Below are 24,979 nucleotides of genomic sequence, written 5' to 3' on the forward strand. Positions count from 1 at the left end.
CCTTCCTCCATCATAGTCAGAGCTAGCATTGCCTCTCTACTCTTGACTGGATATAAAGTGGGAAGCTGCTTCAAGTGACAACTGCCCCACTTTCCCACGATGGCAGACAAAAATAACCTAGAATGGATAACTGTATGTAACCTAGAATGGTGAACTATAACCTAGAATTGTGAGCCAGATAAACTCTTTCTCCCTTAAGCTGCCTTTGTCAGCATTTTATTACAGCAACCGAAAACACACTAAAGCCTTAAGTGAACTGCAGGAGACTTCTGCATGGTCTTGTGGTGAGAAGGTGCCCATCTCCAGTTCCCACACGGTGGACAGAATCTCGATCGAGTCCAGAGGTGCTGTTCTTCAGTCTCTGGTGGGAATTAGCATTGGGGATAATCGGCTAGTTATCCAGAGGAGGGCCTCTCTGGTCCTCTCTGGGGCTTCTTGGGTTTAGGACCTAGTGGCCATCGTTGTCCCCAGACCAACCCTGGGAGACAGTTGGATTCGTTTAACTGATCTTATTTCACAAGCTAACATCTCAGACTACAAAGGAATATTGGCCAGAAATCAGTACTTCTCATTAGCTCCGAGCTGTCTGCTCAGTCACCTCCTATGTCTTTGTTAACTCATTATTTAAGCTCAGACAATCGTTTAACACCTGAGTTTTGATCCCTTGGCATATGTGATATGGGCTTTGCACTAGTTTGACTAGGGGCTTCTTTTGACTCAAGGAAAATACCACCCATGTTTCTTTAGAATTTCTTTCCACCTCAAATTCCTCTGTCCTTCATTTTACCTGTTTGTCTGCCCTTAGAAACGGTGCAAGACCTGCAAACTGTAGCCCTGCCCTCCGCCAGTGTTGAAAGTAAATAATACATTTATGTAAGCATTCTATATCGGCAGATCCCCTCACCCATTGCATAACTGTTTGTCTGTTTTCTGTGTCTACTCTTGGATTAACTCGCAGAAGTGGGTAGGTAGTTGTAAGACAGACCGAGTCCTCTGAAGGTCTGAGATACTTACTGTTTGCTGACTTCTGCAGAAGAAAGACTGGTATTAAATGGTGCTGGAAGGCAGAAAAGAAGGGAGCTAGCAGGGCAGTTAGGAGAAACTTTCCACATTTAGAGCCCAGGGTAATAGCCGAGAGCACCCATCTCAGAGTGTTCTGGGTCTTGGAGCTAGAGTAAGGAAGACAGAAGGGTGAGGAATAAGTAGGACCAGCCAGTGTGATCCAGGAGAGCTGGGAGCAGAGCTTTCGTGTAAAATCTTGCATTGCTGGGCCCTTTATGTCCTCAGACTGGTCTCTTGTCTGGATATGGGAGTACATATCTGTCTGTCTGTCTTTCCTAGTAGATCCCATGGTTTTACCTCTTTGTAGATATTTTTCTTGCTGGTTTTATGACCTAGGCTCAAGTGAAGCAAATCAACCCATGTAAATCCGGGCATTTCACATGATTCCATTGTCTCTTCCATTTTCACAGTCTCGTCTGCCTTCCTACATTACCAGTGAGGTTGATTTATTTCTTTAATTGTCTCTTGATAATCCAGGTACCTGGCGTGCTGTTGTCCACTTTGAAAGGGGAACACAAAACCTCCCTTTCTTTGAGCCTTGCTTCTGCCTTCCCCACTATTCACTGTGGCTGGTTGTCTGCAGTACCTGGCCTGAGTCAGGAATATGTCACTTGGAAAAGTGAGGCCCCTGAATCCCTTCCTTCTTCATGTGTTTCAGGCTCGGGATGACATCCTGAATGGCTCTCACCCTGTCTCCTTCGAGAAGGCCTGTGAGTTTGGTGGATTTCAAGCCCAGATACAGTTTGGACCTCACGTGGAGCATAAACACAAGCCTGGATTCTTAGAGTAAGTGCCCCTCTATTATTTTTCTCCCCCTCTTTCCCCCGTTTACTTTTGAGGGGGAACCCAAGAGGTACCTCCTTGTCCCAATTGGTTATATGAATTGACTTTCATTCAGCTGAGTTTGGGACCCAAAATGCAGATGTTGTTGGTAGAGTAAGATATGTAAAAATACAGACTCGTGACTGTCAGTATTACCCATTCTTCATCCCCACAGTAGATGATTCTTTCTTTGCTGGAGAGTCTGTGATACCTGGCCAGTTGGTTCCCACACCCAGCTCTTTTAAGATGTTGGAACCCCAAACAGGATAATGGCTAAGCCAACTCTCCAGCCTAGGTTTGAATTCTATTAGAATCTTAACAGTTCTTGGTTGCTTTGGGAACACAGTGTACACAAGGATTCTTGATCATGGCCTTGTCTCTCTTTTCTAGAAGGATGGGGTGGTTTCTTTTCTCTACCTCTGTACTCTGCTGCCTACATAAGAAAGGTGACTTTACAGATTCACTGTGGCCATGCAGAACAGGGGCCCTTGGCTTCACCCTCTTGAAACCACCCTACTGGGCAGGCTGCCGCTTGCCTGAGGTTGCCTTTGCCTTGGTGTGGATCTGAACTTTCCTCGGGGCTTTATGCATTGCTTCCTTTGATGCTGTTCTTTATCTGTTGTCCTCCCTCTCCTTTTCCCACTCAAATTCCATTCGTATGGTGCATTCGGATGAGGATAAAAGTAATCTACCATTCTCATCAGTGTCCAGGTCACCTAGAATTATAACCTGGAGGGAGGTGGGGTGGGAAGCTTATGTGAATTCCACCAGAGGAAGATTTGGCCATCTCAAGATGTCTTCAGTGGGTCATCTGTAGTGCTGGGGGTGGCTTGAGGGGTGAGGGTAAGGCAAGCATTTTGGACCTTCATGTTCACTTTGGTAGAAGGTTGGAAGCAGCCTGTGCCCTTGAGAAAAAAGAAAGAAAGCCCAGCTTTTCTTCTGAGCTCTGGCAATGTCAGATAGCACACCTTGCTATGTGGTCCGAACTGTGCTGTTAAAGAAAAGACACTACAACATTAGGTTGAGTTAATGAACCCCAGGAGCTTTTGCAATGTGAGGCTTTATGCTATAATATGCATTCAGCAACCTTGAGTCTGAGGTGGCCTTGAACAGTTCCTGTTATGATAGTACCTGTTTCCCAGATAAGTTGTCTGGCCAAGTGCTCCTCTGGGCCCTGTTCTCCACGGCTGGACTGGCTGCCTTCTGTAGGATCCCTGGGGAAATGTGCCCTTCTGTTCTGTGACACTATGTGCCTTGCTAAGGGCACCATGCTTGTGTTCTTTTCATGGATTTCACATTCACAAATTCAAACCTCACACTCGGTCAGTCTCTCAGCTGACCTCTGCTTCCACAGTGACTGCAAATGAACAGGAGAAAGTGGAGGGCAGATTAAGGAGACAAAGACACTGTAAGTCAAATACGTCACTCGCTTTAGGCTTTCCTAGCTACAGCCTTGTTAGCCTCCTTGATGTCATGTGTTCTGTCACCCAGATTGTGACAGGTGTTCCTTTCCTTTGTTGATAGCCATTTGTACAGCAGTCAGTCTGGCGCTGGTCTGACTGATGTCACTGCAGACTGGTCCTGTTGTAAGCTGCATGCTCACACCAACCAAAATGTCTTGGCCATCTGACCATCTAACAGCTGATGTTAGGTAGTTGTATTGCTTAGGACTTTCTTTTTCTAGATGAAGCCTGAGTCTCTCAATAGTTTGTGTCCCCTTGCTTAGATTCTAGATTAAAACAAACTTGTTATGCCTGGTAGCAATTATTTCTTCTCTTGCATTTGATTTACTTTTTAATTAGACCAGATCTAGTCTAGGTAATGAAGCTTTTTCATTTACTGTAGATACTTAATTGTGCATGTTCTTGTTTCTACTGTATTGGTGAAGATTGCTGAGGAGGTGAGCCCCCCTCTTAATTAAAACAAACCTGCAGGGCCACACTTCTGATTTGTAGGTTGAATGTTGGATGCTAGTTTTGCTTAGGTTATTCCTGGTGACTGACTAGACTTACATTAGGAGACCTGGTAACTAACACACTCTCTCTCTCCTCTGTCTCTCTCTCTCTCTCTCTCTCTCTCTCTCTCTCTCTCTCTCTCTCTCTCTCTCTCTCTCTCGTACTTTTTTTTCTTTTGTTCCATGTAGCCTTCCTCCCTGCTTTTCACCTAAACAATTAAGAGTTTGCAAACTTAACTTTGGGAAGGTTGAACTTGTAAGAGCAAGATGAACAGAGGCACTGGGAATTTCAGCCATGTAATAGGTGAACAAGATGTGAAAGAGTGCGCATAATATTATGATTTTTAAAAAATTTTTTTTCTAGCAGTTGTGTTTAATATCAGCACACTCGGGACATTTTCCTGAAAGTGTCTTCTGATTCTCCTACAAGCTTTTCAGTGATTTCTAGACTCAGCACCACATTAGCAAAGATTCTGATTTAGAATAACAGAAATCAGTGCCAGGCATGCTGGGACGTGCCTGGAATCCCAGCGCTTAGGATCATCCCTACAAGTCTGCACGGTAGAGCCAGGTGGTGGCAGTCCACACCTTTTATCCCAGCATTCAGGAGGCAGAGGCAGGTGGATCTCTGTGAGTTCAAGGCCAGCCTGGTCTACAAGACCAGGACAGTCAGGACTTGTACACAGAGAAACTATGTCTTGGGGTGGGGGGAGGTAAGGTTGCAAGTTGGAGGTCAGCCTGGACCACTTAACAAGTTTTAGGCATGCCTATATTACATAGCAAGACCCTGTCTCAAGAAAGGAAGGAGGGGGAAAGAAAGGAAAGAAGTAGAAAATGGGCCAGCAAGATGACACAGTAGGTAAAGACATGGTCCACAGAAGCCTGACACCTGAATAAAATCATCAGAATTCACGTACCACACACACATATTCCTAAATATAGCCTGCTCAGTCCATATAATGTTATTTATTTGTATGTATGTTTTTCATGGCTGTTTGGTAAAGCTTTAAAAACAAAATAACAGCGTTGTCCTTTAATTCACCGAAGACTGGCATATTTATTTATGAAGTTGCAGCAGTGTAGAGAAGACAAAAAGACACCGCATACTAATTTTTTGATGATTCCTTAAGTCTACCTTGTCTGCTCTTTAAATTTTATTTTTGATATTTATATGTCTGTGCATGCTTCTGTGCTATGTGTGGGTGAAAGCGAGGCCAGAAAAAGATGTCCATCTTTTGGAGTTGGGATCCCAGGATCTTGTCAGCCACCTGATGGAAGTGCTGAGATCTGAGCTCCAGACCTCATGATGGAGCGGTCAGTGCTGTTAACACAACATCGTCTCTGTTGCATTAACTGTAGGGTGGTCTTAGTGTGAATTGTTTCTAGTAAGCTGGGGAAACTATGGCCCCGGAGCTGAAGCTGCTGAGAGAGACTGACACAACCCAGGCCAGTTTAAAGAAGAAATAACTCCTAAATCAGCAGCAACGCAAAACATTGTAATCACGACTCCCTCCATGAGCCTTAGAAGCCCGTGGAAAATGTGAAGGAGTGTTGAGTGAAAGCCTCCCATAGGCCTTTAGTGTTGGTGAAGACGAGAGTTACTGATGAGCCTGAGACATTAGGTCATCTGTTATAGGTGGAACTTGAATGGCGGTAACACTAGGAGATGAGTGTGCAAAGTGCTCACTGCGTGAATCTTCAACATCTTAAAGTGTCTAAAGTTGTTCATAACCAAATTATTGAGGGGGTGCTGATGTGTAAGAGCCTGATGTTCGCTCCCCAGCATTGGCAAAATTACAGAAAATGGAGACTGGGGCTTTAGCTCATGTGGTAGTGCTTGTCTAAGAGCATAGACTCCTTGCATCCCAGACCCTTAGAGATGGAGGAGGGGGACCAGGGGTCAAGGACATTCTCAGCTACAAAATGTTTATGACTACAAGCGAATGTTTTTTCATAGCGTATTTGTTCTTATTTTGTGTGTGTGGATATTTTGCTTGTTTGTGTATATGTTTATCCCAGCACGGTAGCTGAGGAGGGCCAGAAGAGGACATTAGAACCCCCAGGAACTGTAGTTACAGATGGCTGTGAGCTGCCATTCAGGTGCTGGGACTCGAACCCTAGTCCTATGCAAAGCAGAAAGTGCCTTACTGCTGAGCCATCTCTCTAGCCTCAAGTGATCTTGAAAATAGAAAAGGCACGGAGTGTCACATTTCAGAATGCTTGAAAACACCAGTGACTTCTTAGAGGAAACAGTACATCCCAGAATTTGCCTCTTTTGTGTTTAAAAACACACCCACAAGGAAAAAACGGGTATGTTATTATTCATAGCTACAGGGAACATAGAATATGTTAAAATATTTGTGAGAACTAACTCCAAAAAAGTAGCTCCTATTAGAGATGTCAAGAAGGAACCAGGTTTGATGGCATGCACCTGTAAACTCGGGACTCAGAAAGGGTCATTCTTGGCTACCTAGTGAGCTTAAGGCTAGCTTGGGCTACCTGAGACCCTGTCTTAAAAGGAGGAGCTCAGTGCGTAGGGATTTTTGCTGCACAAGGACCTGAGTTCAAATCCCCAGCTACCTTGTGGCTCCCTGAGACAGGAGTATACCTATAGGCTGCCATTCTTGCCCCAGGTTTGTTTAGAGACACTATCAAGGCAATAGGGCACAGAGTGATAGAAAGAACCGGACACACCTTTGCATGTGACACAGTTACATACACAAACACTCAATAAATCAAACATGGTACCGTTAACATGGACTTCTTCATGACAGGTTTTCTTAGTTACGGTTTCTATTGCTGTGAAGAAACACCATGACCACGGGAACTCTTATAAAAGAAAACATTTAACTGGGGCTGGCTTACAGTTTCAGAGGTTTCGTCCAAGACGATCATGGTGGAACATGGAGGCATGCAGGCAGACATGGAGCTGGAAAAACATCTGAAAGTTCTATATCTTGATCTGCAGGCAGCAGGAGTCTGTGTCCCAGTGGCCATACTTGAGCTTCTAAGACCTCAAGGCCTGCCTTCATGGTGACACACTTCCTCTAAGGAGGCCACATCTACTCCATAAGGCCACACCTCCTAATAGCGCCACTTCCTCTGGGCAAAGCATTTAAATACATGAGTCTAATGGGGGTTTTACCTATTCAAACCACCACACAGGTATATAAATAATGGAGAATAAGCTTTTTATGATATGAAGTATTTCCCAATTAGCATCACATTTCAAAAGATAGTTGTTGTAGTCTGGCTCTGAGGTGGGAACCTGTTCTCCTCACACAGGGTGGAGATAGAGTAGGTTACTAGGTGTTCACACCAGCCCCAAAGGTTCTGTGTGTCTGTGTGAAGGTAGTATCTCTTGGTGGAGGGTGGGCAGGCAGGAAACAGGCTGAGGAAGACTCTGACCATGGCTACTGGCGCCTCTGCCTCTGCTCCCTGGGCTGTCCTTCCAGTCGAGTATTTACCAAGAGAACAAAGCAATCCCAGAGATGAATCTGGGTTCCGAAAGAATTCCAAGTGAACTTGGAAAATTTCCCCCACAAACTCTAGGTAATTCTATTGTCAACAAGCAAAGCTCTCGGCACAGTAGGAGGCCCGAATCAGTTTTTAAGCTGGTGCCAGTTCAAACAGTACTTCCCCCTCCCCAGCTGGTGTGCTTTTGTGGAATCTTTGACTTGAGCCTGTACTTTCAGACTGATCTTGCAGGAGACCTTCGGCTGTGGCCTGCCCTCGGCACCTCACCATCTGTGTCCCACTGCATTAAGAGTAAACTGTGCTAAGAGACACTTGTCTGCATGAGTGTTTCCCTGTTGCTTATACTTATTTGTGGGTCTCACAGCCAAGAGCTCTCCTCTCAGGGTGGTTAAATGAGGACTAGTGACACCTTTTTTCCACGTCTGTTCCTTGCAGCCTCCAGGCCCTTCTTACCTGCCTTATGACATTCCAACTCAAGAACACAGCAAACCAGCAAGGTCTGGATTAATCCAGCCCTGTGCTGACTCTTGAGTTCCTGGGCAGTGGCCTGGGCTGCCTGAGCTGGCTGTACAAGGGTGTTTGGACTAGTTTGGGATCGCAGAACCACTGCGAGGGTAAAATAATCTTCAGACCCAGTTTCTGCTCGTTTTCCAGGCTGCTATGATTAATGGGTCCCTTCCACACTTCAGGGATTGCCCACATGCTAGACTTAACAAGAGGGGTCTTTAGGATGCTGTGAGGCCATCAAGATCATGTAGATGGGACCTCAGGATACCGTCAGGACCCTTGTAAAGATGAGGTATCAAGCTAGTATATTTATCACCTGGATGAGGATTCAGTGTCCCTCCACTCTGTAGGGTGCAACCCTCTCCAGATGACTTAAACATAGGGTCACCTTGGTGTCACATGCCCTGGGCTGCAGGGCTATGAGACACAAGTTTCTGCTATTTATAAATGTCTCGGGCTATGGTTGCAGATGGGCCCATGTGCCTTTCTCACCCTCATCTTAAGATGGTCACTTTTTGTGGCCGCTCCAGGCATTCCCAGCTCACCCAGGACTTCCTTCAAGCCATGGTCTTGCTGCAGCCACCAGCGCTTACCCAGTGCTCTCAGCCACACAGACATTTTGGTCTTGAAATCTGGAGTCAAGTCCAAGACTTTTGGTTTGTAATTTGAGCTGGCTGCTCAGGGCTTGTGGTGCCTCTGCCTAGCTCAGAACCAGGGCTTGCTGGCATATGCCACTGAGCTTGAGCCCCTTAGCAGGTCCTGGGGAGGCTGAAAGTTGACGTACCTAGCAGGTTCCTAGCTGGTGCTGATGCTGCTGATCCAGGGACCACACTCTGCAGTGTCTAGGACACCAGCTAGTGATGCTGTTGTTGTTATTTGGTGACTCAACTGTAGAGACCGAAGTGAAAATGAAGCTGGTTTTCTGTGTCCTTTTGGTGGTACTGCTCCGTTCCTGCCACTTCAGGCTCCTGTAGCCTCTGCCAGGGGGACACTTCACATCTCTGTGTGTCCCCTTTCAGCCTTCACTCCTCGTGAATTGGGCACATTCTTGTCAGCAAATGTAAGCTATAACAATCCTCTTTGCTCTTCAGGTGATTTAAAGCCAGTGTGGAGGTGGCTGTTGCCCCTTTGGTGGCAATTCTGGGACATGTGGGGACAGTAAACATTGTCCCCAGCAGTAGCAGCTTCCCTACCCATTCTCAGTGTATTGTCACACCAGGGACTCTTCTGTTGGAATTACTGGTTCAGGCAGCTTCAATTTTACGTAAGAAAGTAGGGTTTTAGTGTATGTATGAGAAAATAGGAATCAGCCTTTAAGGAGACCCTGCCCGTTTGATAACATGGATGAACCTGAAGACGTGTAAATGAAATAAGCAAGACGGAGAAATTGAAACGCTGCGTGTGGAGGAGGGAAATATAACTCATTGACAGTACACCTGCCTGTCATGTGCAAGGCCTGGGTTTGTTCCTCAGATGGAGGGAAGGGGAGAGGAGATGGGGGCCAGGGGAGAGAGAGAAAGCAGATAGAGACAGCAGCAAGATGGAGGGATGATGAAAATCAAAGAGCAGTTTCAGTTCTGTGGAAAAATGACTGAAGAGCAAGGGACTCTAGTTAATATGTCTCCTGGAAATCTGCTAAGAAAGAGTTTAGCTGCTTCATCCCTGACATGCACCAACATTATGAGCCGATAGATATACTAGTTTGCTTGTTATGGTAATTCTTTCAATATGCCTGTGTCTATCAATATATCTACCTTCAAATATAAACAATAAAAGTAATATTGTAAGTAACCCATAAAAGGAAAGAACTTGAGTTTTAGTGAACATCTGGGTTTGAGACCAGGTCTTGTTTTCTTCCAAATCACTCATCTCTGATTCCAGCAGTGTCTGGGCACTTTTAAAAAAATCAACTGGTACTGTGTCACCCTACCTGTGTGGTGGGTTCCTCCTTTCCCTTCCCTTCCCCTCCCCTTCCCTCCCTTCCTCTCCACAGGCATTGGAATTCTGATCTCAGTGAATGTCATGAGGTTAAAGGGTAGCTTGAAGGTGTTGAGTATGCAGTGGTGTAGTCAGTGTCTCTGGAACCCAAGAAGGAGGAGTGAGTTGGAACCAGGTACTGTGACCTTGGGTGACTCATTCCCCATGGGATCCTTTCCTCCTAGGGCCGTGGTCAGAAAGTCTCTTCCTAACCCATGTAAAAGTAGAAGAGAACAGACATCTCCACACATGTGTGCCCATACACACATATGGACATGCACATGCAATCATCCTGACATATTAAATGATGATAAATAATAAAATTTAAATAGTAAGTCAACATTTTGGTTCTTATTTCTTTTGTTTATTTCGTCTTAATGTATATCTCACTAGGGATGTATAGTCAAAGGACTGTTTTCCAAAATTACTTGGAGTTGTTATTTTTCTGATAGCAATAGTGTCAACACAACGTACTTTCTTAAAGTTTGTGCCAGTGTACTTTAGATTTTTAGCTATTTCTTGGCAATTTCGTTTGTTCCACAATGAAAAAACCCTAAAACAAGATATTTTGACTAACCTGGTTTCATCCGATCCATTCTTGTTTTCCTTCTTCTTCCTGGGGAAAACATTTTTCATTAGTATTAGATTAGTTTCCCATGATTTCCTTAAAAAATATAATTGTTGGGCTGGAGAGATGGCTCAGTGGTTAAGAGCATTGCCTGCTCTTCCAAAGGTCCTGAGTTCAATTCCCGGCAACCACATGGTGGCTCACAACCATCTGTAATGAGGTCTGGCGCCCTCTTCTGGCCTGCAGACATACACACAGACAGAATATTGTATACATAATAAATAAAAATATAATTGTTTTTATAATTTTGAAATAAAATGTTTTTACAGTAAAAAATACTGTATTCTGTGTCTTGAAAAGGGATGCATGCTGTAGCTGTATGTGCTGGCAGCATTTGTCTTTTCACTTGGCAGTGCATGCTGGACCTCCCTCCTTTAAATAAATAGGTTGCCCCCCCTTGGGGGTGTCTTTCTTAAGTGCATCCTGGGTGCTGCCTCCTAGTATCATGTCATGAGATGCTGGGAGTGTTGGTGACCTATCTGAGAGTTTAACCAACAGTCCCTGCTTCTCCACAGAGTGTGGTAAATGCTGTCTCTCCCCTCCCCCTCTCTCCCTCAGTCTAAAGGAATTCCTTCCAAAAGAATACATCAAGCAGAGAGGAGCCGAGAAGCGGATATTTCAGGTATTGGCAATGTACAGAAATTCCTTCTTCCCTTTCCTCTTCGTCCTCATCCATTCTCCGGAGGCACATCTCGCACATGGTAGTTTGGTGCCCCGTGCATGTATTCTTCTATAATGAATGATCCGTGAGTCAGGAGGATAGAGGCTGACAGCTCTGCTTTGGACAGATTTATTATCTTAATTCATACTTTCTTGCTAAAGGTTACTTAGCTCTTCTGAAAAAAAAACTTGCATGCATTTAATTTCAAAGGCATTATGCTGGTAACATTGAAACAAGGTGATGGGCCATTAAGCTGCTTTGGGAAAGACACAAAGAACTCCTTTGTCCTGAGATTTGGTTTTTTTGAAGCTAGAATTGGGGAGCTTGGGCCTTTCGAAAATCTCGGATTATTTTTAAAGTCAGTGACTTGTCCATCATAGACAGTCAACAAGAAAAGCCCAGCTATCCGCATGACCTTGAAACATTCTGGTGAATCCAAGCTCTCAAGCTTCTCTGATTTTGAAATAGAAATAGAAGCTAAAATATAAATTGTGTGTATATGAAACATTTTTATTCAATATCCTTTCCAAACACAAATAAATCAGACATGTGCCTTGCTCCATAGAAAACACATTCCGAATCGATGGTAGAAGGACACCTGTCTGTCCTGAGAGGGACATCGTTCTTGCTATTGCTTAAAATGTGAACCCTGAGTCCTTTCGGGTATTGGGTCCTCTGAGGATGCAGTTGTCTTTGGGCAGCTACTCCTGCCATGCTGGATATGGACATGGGTCCTTGCACTCCGCCGTAACCTACGTGGGAAGCCCTGCACTTAAGCCTCCTACAGGCTCAGTGTCATGAAGGAGCGGGAGAGATCTGATGCAGAAATGTCATCACTCCTGGTCCCTGGGCACCTTACCTGTAGGGACCTCCTCTCACTGAGTCCAGCTGATAGCTGGCTACAGTAACAGTAACACGCCCACTGTTGCTTTTGCAGGAGCATAAAAACTGCGGGGAGATGAGTGAAATAGAAGCCAAGGTCAAATATGTCAAACACGCCCGGTCCCTCCGGACCTACGGAGTGTCCTTTTTCCTGGTGAAGGTGAGTGGCCGGGGTTGGGGGGTGCGGTGTACCTAAAGCTGATGTGGCATCTGGCCAATCGTGACCCAGATCTGCCCGTAGCACATGAACTCCAGGCTAGTGTGTGAGCCTCCTGACAGCTCTGCCTTGCTCACGTCCCAAGGGAGCAGTCTTGGTGCTGCTCTTCTGACCTTCTTGGAGGTCAGCTGACTCAAAGCCCTAGAGTCCTCTAGAATAAGTGATCAGGGTTGACCACTGGTAAACAAATTGAATTTGTGTCACATGTCATCCTTATTTGTCCCAGTCCTGAAACTGACCCTTTGTTGAAAAAGAACCAAACTCTTCTCGGTATCTTTTGAGGGCTTGAGGGTCACAGAGTGCTTTGTTCTCTCCTAGTCCCTGTTCTGACAATGCTGTGGCCTCCTCTTGTGAGGAAGCTAGATCTGTCTGTCTGTCTGCCTGGCTGGGTCCCTCCCTCCCTCCCTCCCTCCCCTCCTTCCTCTCTACCTACCTACGTTAAGATAAAAATCTCATTGTGTGGAGTCCTGGCTGACCTTGAACTTGAAGAGGACTGTCTGTCCCCTGAGTACTAGGTGCTAAAGATGGTTTTTGTTGTTTTTGTTTGGTTCGGTTTGGTTTTTTTTTTTTCTTCAAGACATTGGTTTCTCTCTGGAACTCACTGTACAGACTAGGATGGCCTCAAATTCAGAGATCCACTTGCTTCTGCCTCCTGAGTGCTGGATTTAAAGGTGTGCGCTACCACACCCAGCCCAGAGATATTTTTGAGCATAGGCATCTGTTTCCATTGTGTCTTTACCATTTGGTCCCATCCTATTTAAGCAAAGTGTCTTAATTAGGGTTTTGATTGCTATGAAAAGACACCATGACCATGGCAATTCTTACAAATAAAACATTTAATTGAGGTGGTGGCTTAGAGTTTCAGAGGTTTGGTTCATTATTATCATGATGGGAAGTATGTCAGCATGCAGGCAGACGTGGAGCAGACATCTTTGACCAGAAGGCAACAGGAAGTTAACTGATGCTTGAAAAAAGAGACTGCAAAGCTCACCCCACAGTGACACTTCCTCCAACTAGACCACACCTCCTCCAACAGGGCCACACCTCCTATTAGTGCCACTCCCTTTGGGGGCATTTTCTTTCAAACCACCACACAAATAGTCTCTTCATTTACAAAGGGAAATCTTGATGACGGTGATCTTGTGGAGTCTGGGGTCTGTGAATGATGCATGTTTTAGTGAGCATCGGGACTGCTTTAAGTGCAAGCACAGGTTCCCAAGCATCCCCCAACATGCATTCTACACGAATGTGAATATACACACCTACTTTACTGAGGACAGTTGTGTAGGTATGTGCACATACCACTGAAAAGTCTTTCTGATAGTACTGAAAGTTTAGCTATAGTAAATAAAATTTTAGTAGTAAGGAAAACTGTAGCAATCACAATCATTATCAGCATCTTTTCATGTAACATACCAGACCTCTTAAAATGTTTGTTTGTTGAGCCAAGTATGATGGCTCTAATTTCAGATCTTGGGAAAGAAAGGATGATACAGAGTTTCAGGTCATCCCTGGCTATGTAGTCTGACCTGATTCTCTCCATTATATATAAATTTTATGTTGTTGTGGTAGGATCGTGTATCCTGTAGTTTTTATTTTATATATGCTGAATGATTTACTTCCATAAAATCTTTTTTCCTACAAAGTTTATCTGTGTGTGTGTTTATGTGTGTGTACATATGTGTGTATGTGTATGTGTGTGTGTTTATGTGTGTGTACGTATGTGTGTGTATGTGTGTGTGTTTATGTGTGTGTACGTATGTGTGTGTATGTGTGTTTATGTGTGTGTACTTATTATTATATGTGTGTGTATGTGTACCATGTGCATGAAGTACCTTTGGCAGTCAGGTTAGGATGTCCGGTTCCTTAAAACTGAAGCTATGGGTTAGCTGCCATGTGGGTGCTGGGAACCAAATTCTGTTCTTTTGCAAGAGCAGCAAATGCTGTGAGCCACTGAGCCATCTCTCTGGTCCCGCAAAATGATTTTTAAATATTGTAATACGTTTCTTGAATGTGCCATACTTTATTTATATGAAGTTTTCTGTTATTGGAAACTGGGAATCTTTCTAGCCTTTCACTAAGTCAAACTCCATTTGTATTTCTTGTGACCAAATAATTAAATACACTTAAAAGTTTTATAAAACAAAAAAATTTCTAGAGGCTGGCTGTATCAAAGTTTTAAGCCTCTGAATGGGTAGGTATTGACATATTCTCTTTTTAAAGGGTTGTCGTTTTTTAAGGTGTGTGTGCGCGCACGCAAGCATGCTTGCATGCGCGCAAATGTTAATGTAGTTAGCACCTGTGGAGACCAGAGCCATCAGATTCCCTGGAGCTGAAGTCACAGGTGGCTCTCAGCCGCCTGAGCTGGGTTCCCAGAGGCAGACTCTGGCCCTCTCCAAGAGTCGTGCATGCTCTTCACTGCCCAGCATCTCTGTGGCCTCGGGCTGGACCATTTTTAACTTCCATTAGTTATGAATTAATTCCTTTCATACCTTCTTCAGTTCTGAGAATTAATTTTAGAACACTGTTTGACATAAGTGAAATTTTTATTTCCTAAATTTTTGTTGTTAGAAATACTGTCTGTATTATTTTTTGGAAGGTATTTTGTTTGTTCGTTCGTTTGGTTTTGCTGATGTTTAAGAACGCTTCACAGATAGCAAAGGGCACGTGTCTAGCATATGCTTGGCATATGTCCTGCAAGCATTTATTCTCTGAACCTTCACTTCCTAATCTTTCTTCCCATGAGACTTACTTCTTGTGACTTTCCTCTGTCCCTCTGTCTTTGTGTCTCGCCTATCCTGTGTGTTGGAGTTCTGTGCGCTCTCTTTCTCCCTCTTCCTCTCTCCCTCCCCTCCCTCTCATCCTCCCTCCCTCCCTCTCATCCTCCCTCCCTCTCATCCTTCATCCCCTCTCTTTTCCCTTGGGTGTTTGTTTATTGCCCTTTCTCTTTTCCATTATTCTTATTCAATGTTTTTGCTGGAATAACACTTCTTACCCAGAAGTCTCAAAAATATACCCACCTGGCACACACCTTTAATCCCAGCACTCGGGAGACAGAGGCAGGCAGGTCTCTGTGAGTTCTAGGTCAGCTTGGTCTACAAGACCTAGTTCCAGGACAGGGTCCAAAGCTACAAAGAAAGCCTGTCTTGGGGGGGAAAGAAATCCACCTGTGTTCTTCCTAAATCATTAACAAATCAAAAGGTTTAGCATAAGTGTGAAGGAAGAATCAGTTATTTTAATGGATAATATTATATTTTTAAAAACTATTAAATTAATCATTAATGCCGTTTTTAGAATCACCTGGAGTCCCAGCACTTATGAAGCTGAAACAGGATGCTTACAGTTTGTTCCAGCCCAGCCTGGGCCCTATATCAAAGAAACAAAATTGGGATGGGGGTGCTCGTTATCCATTATATGCCTGTAAGAAACTGTATAGCACCGTAGCGTGTACAGTGAATATACACAGTGACAAATCTTCAAATGCTAGACAACGCCCCAAAAACAACACCACAAAGACTTGAGACCTGTCGCTGTGCAAAAGCAAGGGCTGGGAGAGGAAGTAGATTGCAGGGATGTATTTAAAGGGGAAGAATCTCTCCCTCTGTAGAAGAAGATCCTAATTGGGCCATTTGGGTTCACTTTAAGGGTTTGAATTATACAGTACACTTCTTTGATTTTTTTTTTTACCCACCCACATACATCCTGGGATGATAATACTTGGATTTCACCTCCCAGTCTCTTTCTGGGTGTATCTCCAGTTCAGTCCCTTCTTTCTGACACAGCTTTGGAACATCCCCTCTGCTGAATAAGTGTTCCTATACAGGAAGCTGCACACTTTTATGAATCTCTCCAGTGTCCTGGTGTCCTCCTGCCCCATCCCTTTTTCTCAGTGAGTTATTCCCCGGGCTTTTCTAAAAGCCATACACGTTTTGTAAACAAACTGCAGGTAAAACACACTAAAAAACCAGTGTGTTCTAGAAAGGCTGATGACCCCTGGCTTCCCTCTTTCCAGGAGAAAATGAAGGGCAAGAACAAGCTGGTTCCCCGCCTCTTGGGCATCACCAAGGATTCCGTCATGCGGGTGGATGAGAAGACCAAGGAGGTGCTGCAGGAGTGGCCCCTCACCACAGTCAAGCGCTGGGCAGCTTCACCCAAGAGCTTCACACTGGTAGGGACAGCAAGACCCCGAGGGAACTGATATATGTGGTCCTAGGTAATACTGGAGGGCAGCCTGTGGGTACAGCTGGTCTTAAAGGGCTAGCATAGAGGGAGAAGGTGGTGCAGTCTATGGGCTGCTGGAGCAGAAGTAAGGGGCTGAGCAGCTCTGGGATCCTCCATGTACCACCTCTCTCATGTCCTATCCAAGTCCTCTTGGAGTTCATTGACTGCAAGGTGAATTTGTAACCCTCAGGCTCATGTGTGAGTCCTCCTCAGAATTGCACTGTTGTGCTGAGGAGCCCAGCTGCCTAGAAAGAATACAGGCTGTGTGTAAACATTGTAGAAATCTGGGGTATTACCAAAACTCTACAATGTCACTTCCTAGCTCCGTGACCTTGTTCAAGTTGTTGCTCTCCTCTCTGATTTCCCCAGCTTAAATTGGGATAGTAGTGACTGCTTCACAGTGTCTAGCATTGGGTGAGATGATAAAACAGTATGAAATTCATAGAAAGTTGTTGGCTGTTCCAGGCTTTCTGACCTCTACTCTGACTCTCAACTTCAAAAATTGCTCTTAGCAGAATATAACTATGTAGCCATCTGGGGACACATTTACATGTGAATCTTAAAAATGCAAGTAGCTTGCCAAGCAAGTTGAGCAAGAAGAAAAGTAAAACAGTACTGGAAGTTGTTAACTGCAGACATGTAGATATTGTAAAATAAGACATTTTAAAAAGTGTACAGGAGTTTGGAAGGAACGATTGGTTATTGTTCTTGTTTCTTTTCTGATGCTCTGATAAAATAACCTTGACCAAAAGCAACTTCAGTCCATTGTTGCGGGCAAGTCCAGGCAGGGACTTAAAGCAAGACATCCAGAGGCAAGAGCAGAGAGAGAATAAACACAATAAACACATGGAACCTTAATTACTTGCTCTTGATAGTTGCTTCCTCTCTCACACTGTTGGGGAACTTCTCTGTTTAGGGAATGGTACTGCCCACAATGGGCTGGGGCTTCCTGTATCAATTAACAATCAAGACAGTTTCCCCACTGACCAATTCAATCTTGATGACTTCCCAGTTGAAACTGTGTCAGGTTGGCAGTTAAAACATATTTGGGGATAGAGAGACTTGCAGAGGATCCAGGTTCAATTCCCAGCACCCACGTGGTTGTTCACAAGCGTGGGTAACTACAGTTCTGGAAGATCTGATGCCTTCTTTTGAATGTCATGGGCACAAAGCATTCACATGGTGCACATGCGTATATGCAGGCTAACCTCACACACACAGTAACATGAATAAATCTTGGGAAATGTCTAAAACAAAATAAATAAAAAACAAAGTAGCAGAGTCGCATAATCTGATCATAGATTGATAGGCCCAGATGAGTCTCGCCTTCTGTAGTCAGCTATGGCTGGATGGGCTGCACAGACCCCCAAACATAGACGCTTGTTCTCAGAGAGCTGTGTCCTCCTCTTTCATTGTGGGAAATCATGGAGTATTTCTGAGTTTTAAAATTGGTATACATATAAGCATGATATTTAGGCATACTAGAATAAATCTCTTTAAGACTTTGGAGTGGCACTTCAGGGAAAGGCATTTGAATTGTAACATTTGTGATTGTTAGCTTGGTTCAGTGTGGTGCCTCTGCTCCTGTTAACTGCTAGAAAAACCTAAGCCACTTCATGAGTAGCAACCACTCCAGGGTGGCTTTCAAGTCTTTAATTATAACTGTGATTTTTTTCTATTGTATCAATAAAGATGATTTATATTTTAAGAAAAAGGAAGGCAGGAATAGGTAAGTTGGAGACAATTATATTTGTTATATCTCTTTCAATACCGTTGGTGTTTCCAAAGAATTCTAAGTGCTTAAAAATATTATTTTATTTAAAAAATGGAATATATTTATAACAAGCTATTTAATGACCTCACCCCAAAGAGGGAATGTATACTGATATTTTCACCATGGTGTAAAGTTAGGTAAAGACTTCTCATATGGAATTCCTTCTGCCTACTCTCAGCTTTTTTTAATGTCCCAGTTTTTGGTGCTTTCCTGCTGACTCTCTGTGATTGATTTCTGCTTTGGTTCTCTCGTGGTCAGTTGTTTGGAGATCTCCCTGTTGTCTTTCTACTATTGATTTTCTGTTGCATTCCATTACGGTCAGAGAACATGCTGAAAAGGCCTATAGAGTTTGTTTTGTTTTGTTTTGTTTTCCCCTTTAAGATACTATTTTATGTATATAGATGCTTGCCTGCCGTGGACTATTAGCTATGTAAAGGTGTGTTACATTTGCTTATTCTGCATTTGTTTAACAATGTAAAGATGTATTACATTTGTTTGTGCTGCATTTGTGTAGTTATGTAAAGTTGTGTTGCTGTTTTACCTTACCTGTCTAAGACGCTTGATTGGTCTACTAAAAAGGCCAATAGGTAGGCAGTAGAGGGATAGGCGGGCCTGACAGACAGCGAGAATAAGTAGGAGAATGAATCTAGGCTCAAGGACAGAAGAGAGAACAAGAGACAAAGAGGGGGAGACCAGGGCTAGCCAGCCAGGCAGAGTAGGACATATAGAACGAAAGAAAGGTAAAACCCAAAGGCAAAACATAGATGAAGAGAAAGAGATTAAATTAAGTTCTAAGAGTCAGTGAGACAGGCATAAGATAAAGCTGATCATTCATAATTAATAATAAGTCTTTGTGTCATGATTGGGAGCTGGTGGTGGCCCAAAAGAAAGCCTGCTACCCTTGCCTGCATATGATTGTGCACCTTATGTGCCTGATACTCACCCTGGCCAGAAGAGGGCACTAGATACCTCGGAATCACAGATGGGTGTGAACTCCCCTGTGGGTGCTGCTAACCCAACCCAGGTTCTCTGCAGGAGTAGGGATTGCTCCTAACCACCGAGGCAGCTCTCTAGCCCTTACCTGTGTTTATTTGTTTGTTTGGGGACAGGTACTCACTATGTAGTTTTGGGTGGGCAGGAACTCATTAGTGGACCAGATTCACAGCCTCTGCCTCTCAAGTGCTGGGAGTTGGTGTGAACCACCCGCCCAGCTCACCTTATCTTTCTGCTACAGTCTGGATGTGCTGGCTCTCTCAGAGGGCAGAAGGCACTTCTCGATAGTACTTACTATTGTTCGGTGACCTTGATGGGAAGAAGCAGAAGCCAAATGAGGCCTGTGACACTAAGTGGACAGTGGGGCCACACAGAAATTCACTGTGTTTACTGTTGAAATAAAGTGAACCTTCTCACCTGCCTGGCATGTCTGAGGCCACAGCTCTTCAGCTGCTCGTGAGCTCCGCCCCCGGGGGGCTGCATCTCCTGCCTTGCACTCTTGTGGGCTCCACTCTCCTGGTCCCCTGGACAGAGTAGGCTTTCAGGAACGGCTACTACATGCTGAGGTATGCAGGCCTCTCAGTTCTCTGCTTGAGGATGAGTGGGTTGCCAAAGAAAGCCCGAGAACTCACCACCTTAGATCCCCTTTAGTCCTAAGGCTCCCATCCTGTCTATCTACCTTTACAGTTTCTGGAGCCCCTTCCCCCTTTTTATATTGACATTTACTTAGGTGGAGGGCACACGGCACACAGAGGTAAGAAGACAACTTGCCAAAGTCAATTCTGTTCTTCCACCGTATGGGTTCTAGTGAATGAATTCAGGTCCTGAGGCTTGGCAAGTCCCCAGCTTATTTGTTTGTTTGTTTGTTTCAGAGTCAGTTTCAAGACAGGGTTTCTCTGTAGCTTTTGAGGCTGTCCTGGAACTAGCTCTTGTAGACCAGGCTGGCCTTTAACTCACAGAGATCCACCTGCCTCTGTCTCCCAAGTGCTGGGATTAAAGGCATGCACCACCACTGCCCAGTTTTTTTGTATTTGTTTTAATACTCACTGTTGAATAAGCTTTTAGAGTTGACTTTTCCTTTGAGCAGAGAGCAGTGAAAAGCGAGCCGTGTCCCAGAACTTTACGGCTGCTCTCCGAGGCCTCAAGATGGCTGGTATATCTAATGCAACTGTGTTTCTCCTACTGCTGCTTTTCTAGGATTTTGGGGAGTACCAGGAAAGCTACTACTCAGTACAAACCACAGAGGGGGAGCAGATTTCCCAGCTGATTGCAGGATACATCGACATCATCCTCAAAAAGGTATGCTGTGTTGACAAAGCCCAAGAAGATCAAGGCTGGATGATGGAGCCATGTTAAGTGAAATTTTTATTTGAAGTGTTTGGTTGACAGACTGAGTCTTCGGCATTAAGACTGCTTGTGTGTGAGATCTCTGACCTTGAATCTCCTGAGCATGTCTAGTTTTGCCGTAGTGTGTATTTGTATCTGCTGGATAAGGAGCAGTGGTCTATGTTCTAGTTTGATTTCTCTTGCTGAGGCGAGACAGTCTGACCAAAAGCAACATAAAGGAGGAAAAGGGTTTATCTGGCTTCCACTTCCATGCCACAGTCTGTCCTGGACAGCATGGGTAGGAACCCTAGTAGGAGCTTGAAATTGGGCCCACTTGCTGTCCTGTATAAGCAGCATACCCTCCAACCAGGCGCTCACAGCCGAGGAAGGAGAGCAGAAACCATGGAAAGATGCTGCTGATGGCTCGTGCTCTGCCAGCTTCCTAGTGCAGTCCAGGAAATGGGACCAACCAAAGCCGGTTGGGCCCTCCTAAGTCAGTTAACAATCACAGCACTCTCCTACAGACATACCCATGGGTCAGATTGTCCAGGGCAGTCCTCAAGCTGAATCAAGCTGTTAGTGAAAGCTGCTTGGGATGGTCTCTCCTGGTTCCTCACTGTTTCTCTCTAGAAAGCTTTTGGCTTTCCTGACTTTATAGAAACTGAAAGTGTTCATTGTAGTTTTCCTGGGTTTTTGTTCTTGCCCAACATAATGACACCATGCGCCATTGTAGTATATAGAGATTCAGACGTTTTAAGGCTTCCCAATACAACCCATCCAAACAGCCATATTCTGATAGAGTGTTTTTAAGTGTGCCTGACTTCTTTCTGTGTAAGCAGTGATAAACAAGGCTTGATATATTTATGTTATTTTCATTGGCATCGTGCTTTTGTTCTTCGCTTGTTAACTCTCCGGTGCACAGAATTTGCAGTAATCTTGAGTATTCTGTTTGTGTCCCCTCACAAGCTCTTTCTGGTGGTCCTGTGCTAAGATTTGCTGATGTTCCCTGTTGTGTCTGTTTTGCCTCCAGAAACAAAGCAAAGATAGATTTGGGCTGGAAGGGGATGAGGAATCAACCATGTTAGAAGAGTCAGTTTCCCCAAAAAAGTAAGTATCCAGGGTACCAGGGATCTGCCTCCTCCTGCGGCGAGGTGGTGATGGGTTAGGCAAGGCTTGCTTTTCAGTTATGGCCCCTAAGTGAGCAGTGTGTGTCATACAGCTGTCCCGTGTGGGCGCTGAGCAGTGCATGGGGACACCATGCAAGGCATGGTGTCCACCTCCATCTTCAGCAGCAGCTGGTTTTCCTGGGTTATGGTGTGCATTTGAGATTTCATGGATTGGGTTCTTCCCTCAAGACCTGTAACTTGCCTTCTGTTTGATTCTGTTCTGGGATCTCAGAGGCTTGCCAGTCCACGTGAGGCACTAATGACAGGCCACACTGCTCTCACAGGCTGGGAGGCAGCAAAGAGACAGGGCTAACCGTTTGCTCTAGGAGCTGGAGAGAAGGCTCAGCTCTTAAGAGCACCAGCTGCTTTTACAGAGGACCCAGGTTTGGTTCCCACATGGCAACTTTACAACTGCCTGTAACCCCAGTACCAGGAGACTCTGTCACTGGGCTTCCATGGGCACTGCATGCAAGGGGTACACTAGGATGTATGCAGGCAACACACTCGTACATGTAAAATAATACAATTAAAAAAAATTTTTTTCCTCATAGGAACTATGCCCAGAGCAGGTCTGGGGTCTGTTCTTTGATTTTTCTACCTTCAGGAGTCTGTGTATAAGTCAAGAATAACAATAGTATCACTTCATCGTATTTGGTTTTGATGACAGAATCACAAATAATGCACACAAAACATGCACATATTGTTTGTTTGCTAATGTAAAGATTATTGCGATTTCAAATTCAAAACTTGGTGAAGCATTTTTCTAATGTTTCTTTATCAATAAAAACTCATTGGGGTAAGAACCTGAATGATCAGAGAAGCAGCTGCGGCAGAAAAGCAACCGGGCACCTCCTCTCTCTTGTTCCTCCATCCAAATAGGCCGAGACCCTCTCTAAGCCCCACCCTATTTCTTCCTGTGTCTGTCTATCTGTCCTCAGTCCTCAAAAACCTCTGTTGTTAATTTTGGTCAGCTAGTAGCTAGCTCTGCCCTCTGATTCAAAACAAATTTTATTAGCATTCTCAGGAGTATCAAAATACAGTCAAAATATCACACAACTTGGGGCTGGGAAAACAGTTCAGCTGTTAAGAATGCTTGCTCCTCTCACAGAGGACCAGAGTTTGGTTCCCAGCACCCACACTGGCTGCTCACAACCACATAGAATTCCATCTCTAGGGGATCTGACTCCCTCTTTTAGCCTCTACAGGCACCTGCACATACCCCATCCCCAGACATACACACACGCACACACATAACATTTTTAAAAATTGTGTGATTAAGAACTCTTAGCTCAATTTATTAATGACAGAATGGATTTAATAAAAATAAGAAATATCTAGTACGTGATACTAGCTGAGGAAGCCACATAGACACCCTTAGGTTAAACAGAACTTTGTGCTAACTGCTCTTATCTTCATTTTTATTCTGTGTGTCAGCATGCTGTCTCATTTGATCCCAACATAGTTCCTTATGTAAGAGTAAGGCCCATGTTGCCACCCAAAATTTGTTTCCTCTAAAAACACAGGTGGGAATTAGACAAGGCTGGTGTGTGTTATGCAAGCCTTGTTTCCTTCATCCTGGAATGGCTAATGTCCAGCAGATGTAGTAAGTCAGTGCTCCCCAGCAGAGTGAGGTGTTCGTTTGACAGCATCTGTAGCACTTATCTATCCCACAGGAAGAGTCCTGTCAGTGTGGGAGTGCAGAGCGCCAGGGCCCCGCCTGTCTGGGACTTCCTCTACTGCTAGTGCATCGTGGGTTTAATTCCACATGAGCAGGAAGAATGGTCCAGGAGCTCTGATCCTGAGACCTTCCATGTCTTCACATATGGTTCTAGCTGAGGTACAAGAAAGGAACCTCCAGGCCTCCCTCCCTGGTGTCATCTATTCTGAGCTCGTATAAACAAATGTTCTATATTTATTTTCTATAATTTTGAACAGATATGTTATTTACTTCAACCAGATTCACCCCACATTACCTTCTTCCTCCCACCTTGTGCTCCCTCTGACCCCTTCTTTCCTCAGTGGATCCCACCTCCTCTCGATTCTTTGTTTAGTGACCTAGTAAGTTTGAGTAGGATTGTTTACGTGAGCATGGATGTGGGAAGCATGGAGAACTTGCTAGTGTCTACACCACCAAAGAAAAATGGCTTCCCTGCCCTGAACAAAAATCAACTCCCATGGGCTCCTCAGCTAGTGCTGGGGCCTCATCAGACCCACTCCATGCTAGAAGGCCGTGGAGCATGTTATTGTGCAGCTATCGTTCAGGTAGCCGTGCCTGCTGTGACTCAAGAGTCCAGCAACCACATCACATTCAGTAGAGCATTTGTTGCACTCCTCCCATCCGCTGCATTCGTTCTGCCTCCTCCACACATTCTCTGAACCTTGACCCCACCCCCTCCCCCCAACAAGGGCCAAGGTTATACAGAAGTTCTGTTTGGGGTGGAATACTCAATGGTGATTGTTCTCCACACGTCGACCTCTTAGGACTCTTCATTAACCACCGCCCACCTCTGCTCACATTTTTGACTCTCTCTGCTTTTCTATAACTTGGTTAACAGTGATGGTCTGAGATCGTCCCCACCTCTTGATATAAAATCTCTCTTCCCTCTTCACCTCTACAGGCATACCTGGGTTCCCCAGACCCCTGCACCCCTTGTGGCTTCCCCACTGGGTTCCTGAGAAACTGCCCTCCGTCTAGCTCCTTACTCACACATGTGCAAAGTCCTTTGCTCATTTGCCACTCATTCTAAACACCTTAAGGTGGGGTGTGTGTGTGTGTATGTGTGCACATGCGTGCAAAAATCCTAACCTCTGGTTGGAGTCTTTGGAAAAGTTGCAGGAGTCTTCCAAGCCTCCAGAGATGATAAATACCCTCTGTGGTCACTAGACTTGAACTCGTGAGAGGTTTTCCTTAAATTTATTTGCACATCTTCCCCATCAAGCTAAGGGTGGATACCATCTATTGTTCCCTAGGCTAAAAGCCTATTGAACATTTTCTTTCGGTATGACTGACCAATTGTTAGATTAGAGTATTCCAGCCTTCCCTCAGAATGTCATTGTGGTAGGACTGTCATTTGTCTGGAGAACAAACCAATTGTATGATGCTAAAACACTGCCCACTGGAGACACTGACCCTGGTCCTGAAGGGATTCATCTCGGGTGCTCTCACTGAGCATCTTTGTGCCGTTCTTCATTCCCCGCCCACTGTGTGCTTTTGAAGTGGCCTCCACAACCTAGGGCAGTGCACATCCTCGGTGTCTTCCCGCTGTACCGTACTGCACATGGGCGCCGACTTCGCACTGACCAGCCATCTCC

At 44.7% G+C, this 24,979-nt stretch overlaps 1 protein-coding gene across 1 annotated transcript in view; it reads left to right on the plus strand.

The window, feature by feature from the left end:
* Tln2 (talin 2) overlaps nt 1-24,979 on the plus strand; it is a 473,598-nt gene that overhangs the window by 247,662 nt on the left and 200,957 nt on the right. The window contains exons 9-14 of the mRNA XM_026779102.1: nt 1,721-1,848; nt 10,986-11,049; nt 12,026-12,130; nt 16,200-16,355; nt 20,373-20,474; nt 21,532-21,608. Of these exons, the coding sequence (XP_026634903.1) occupies nt 1,721-1,848; nt 10,986-11,049; nt 12,026-12,130; nt 16,200-16,355; nt 20,373-20,474; nt 21,532-21,608 (632 nt within the window). The remainder of the gene's footprint in view (nt 1-1,720; nt 1,849-10,985; nt 11,050-12,025; nt 12,131-16,199; nt 16,356-20,372; nt 20,475-21,531; nt 21,609-24,979) is intronic.

This window comes from Microtus ochrogaster, chromosome 5, assembly GCF_000317375.1.
Source record: "Microtus ochrogaster isolate Prairie Vole_2 chromosome 5, MicOch1.0, whole genome shotgun sequence".
In the NCBI taxonomy this organism is placed as follows: domain Eukaryota; kingdom Metazoa; phylum Chordata; class Mammalia; order Rodentia; family Cricetidae; genus Microtus; species Microtus ochrogaster.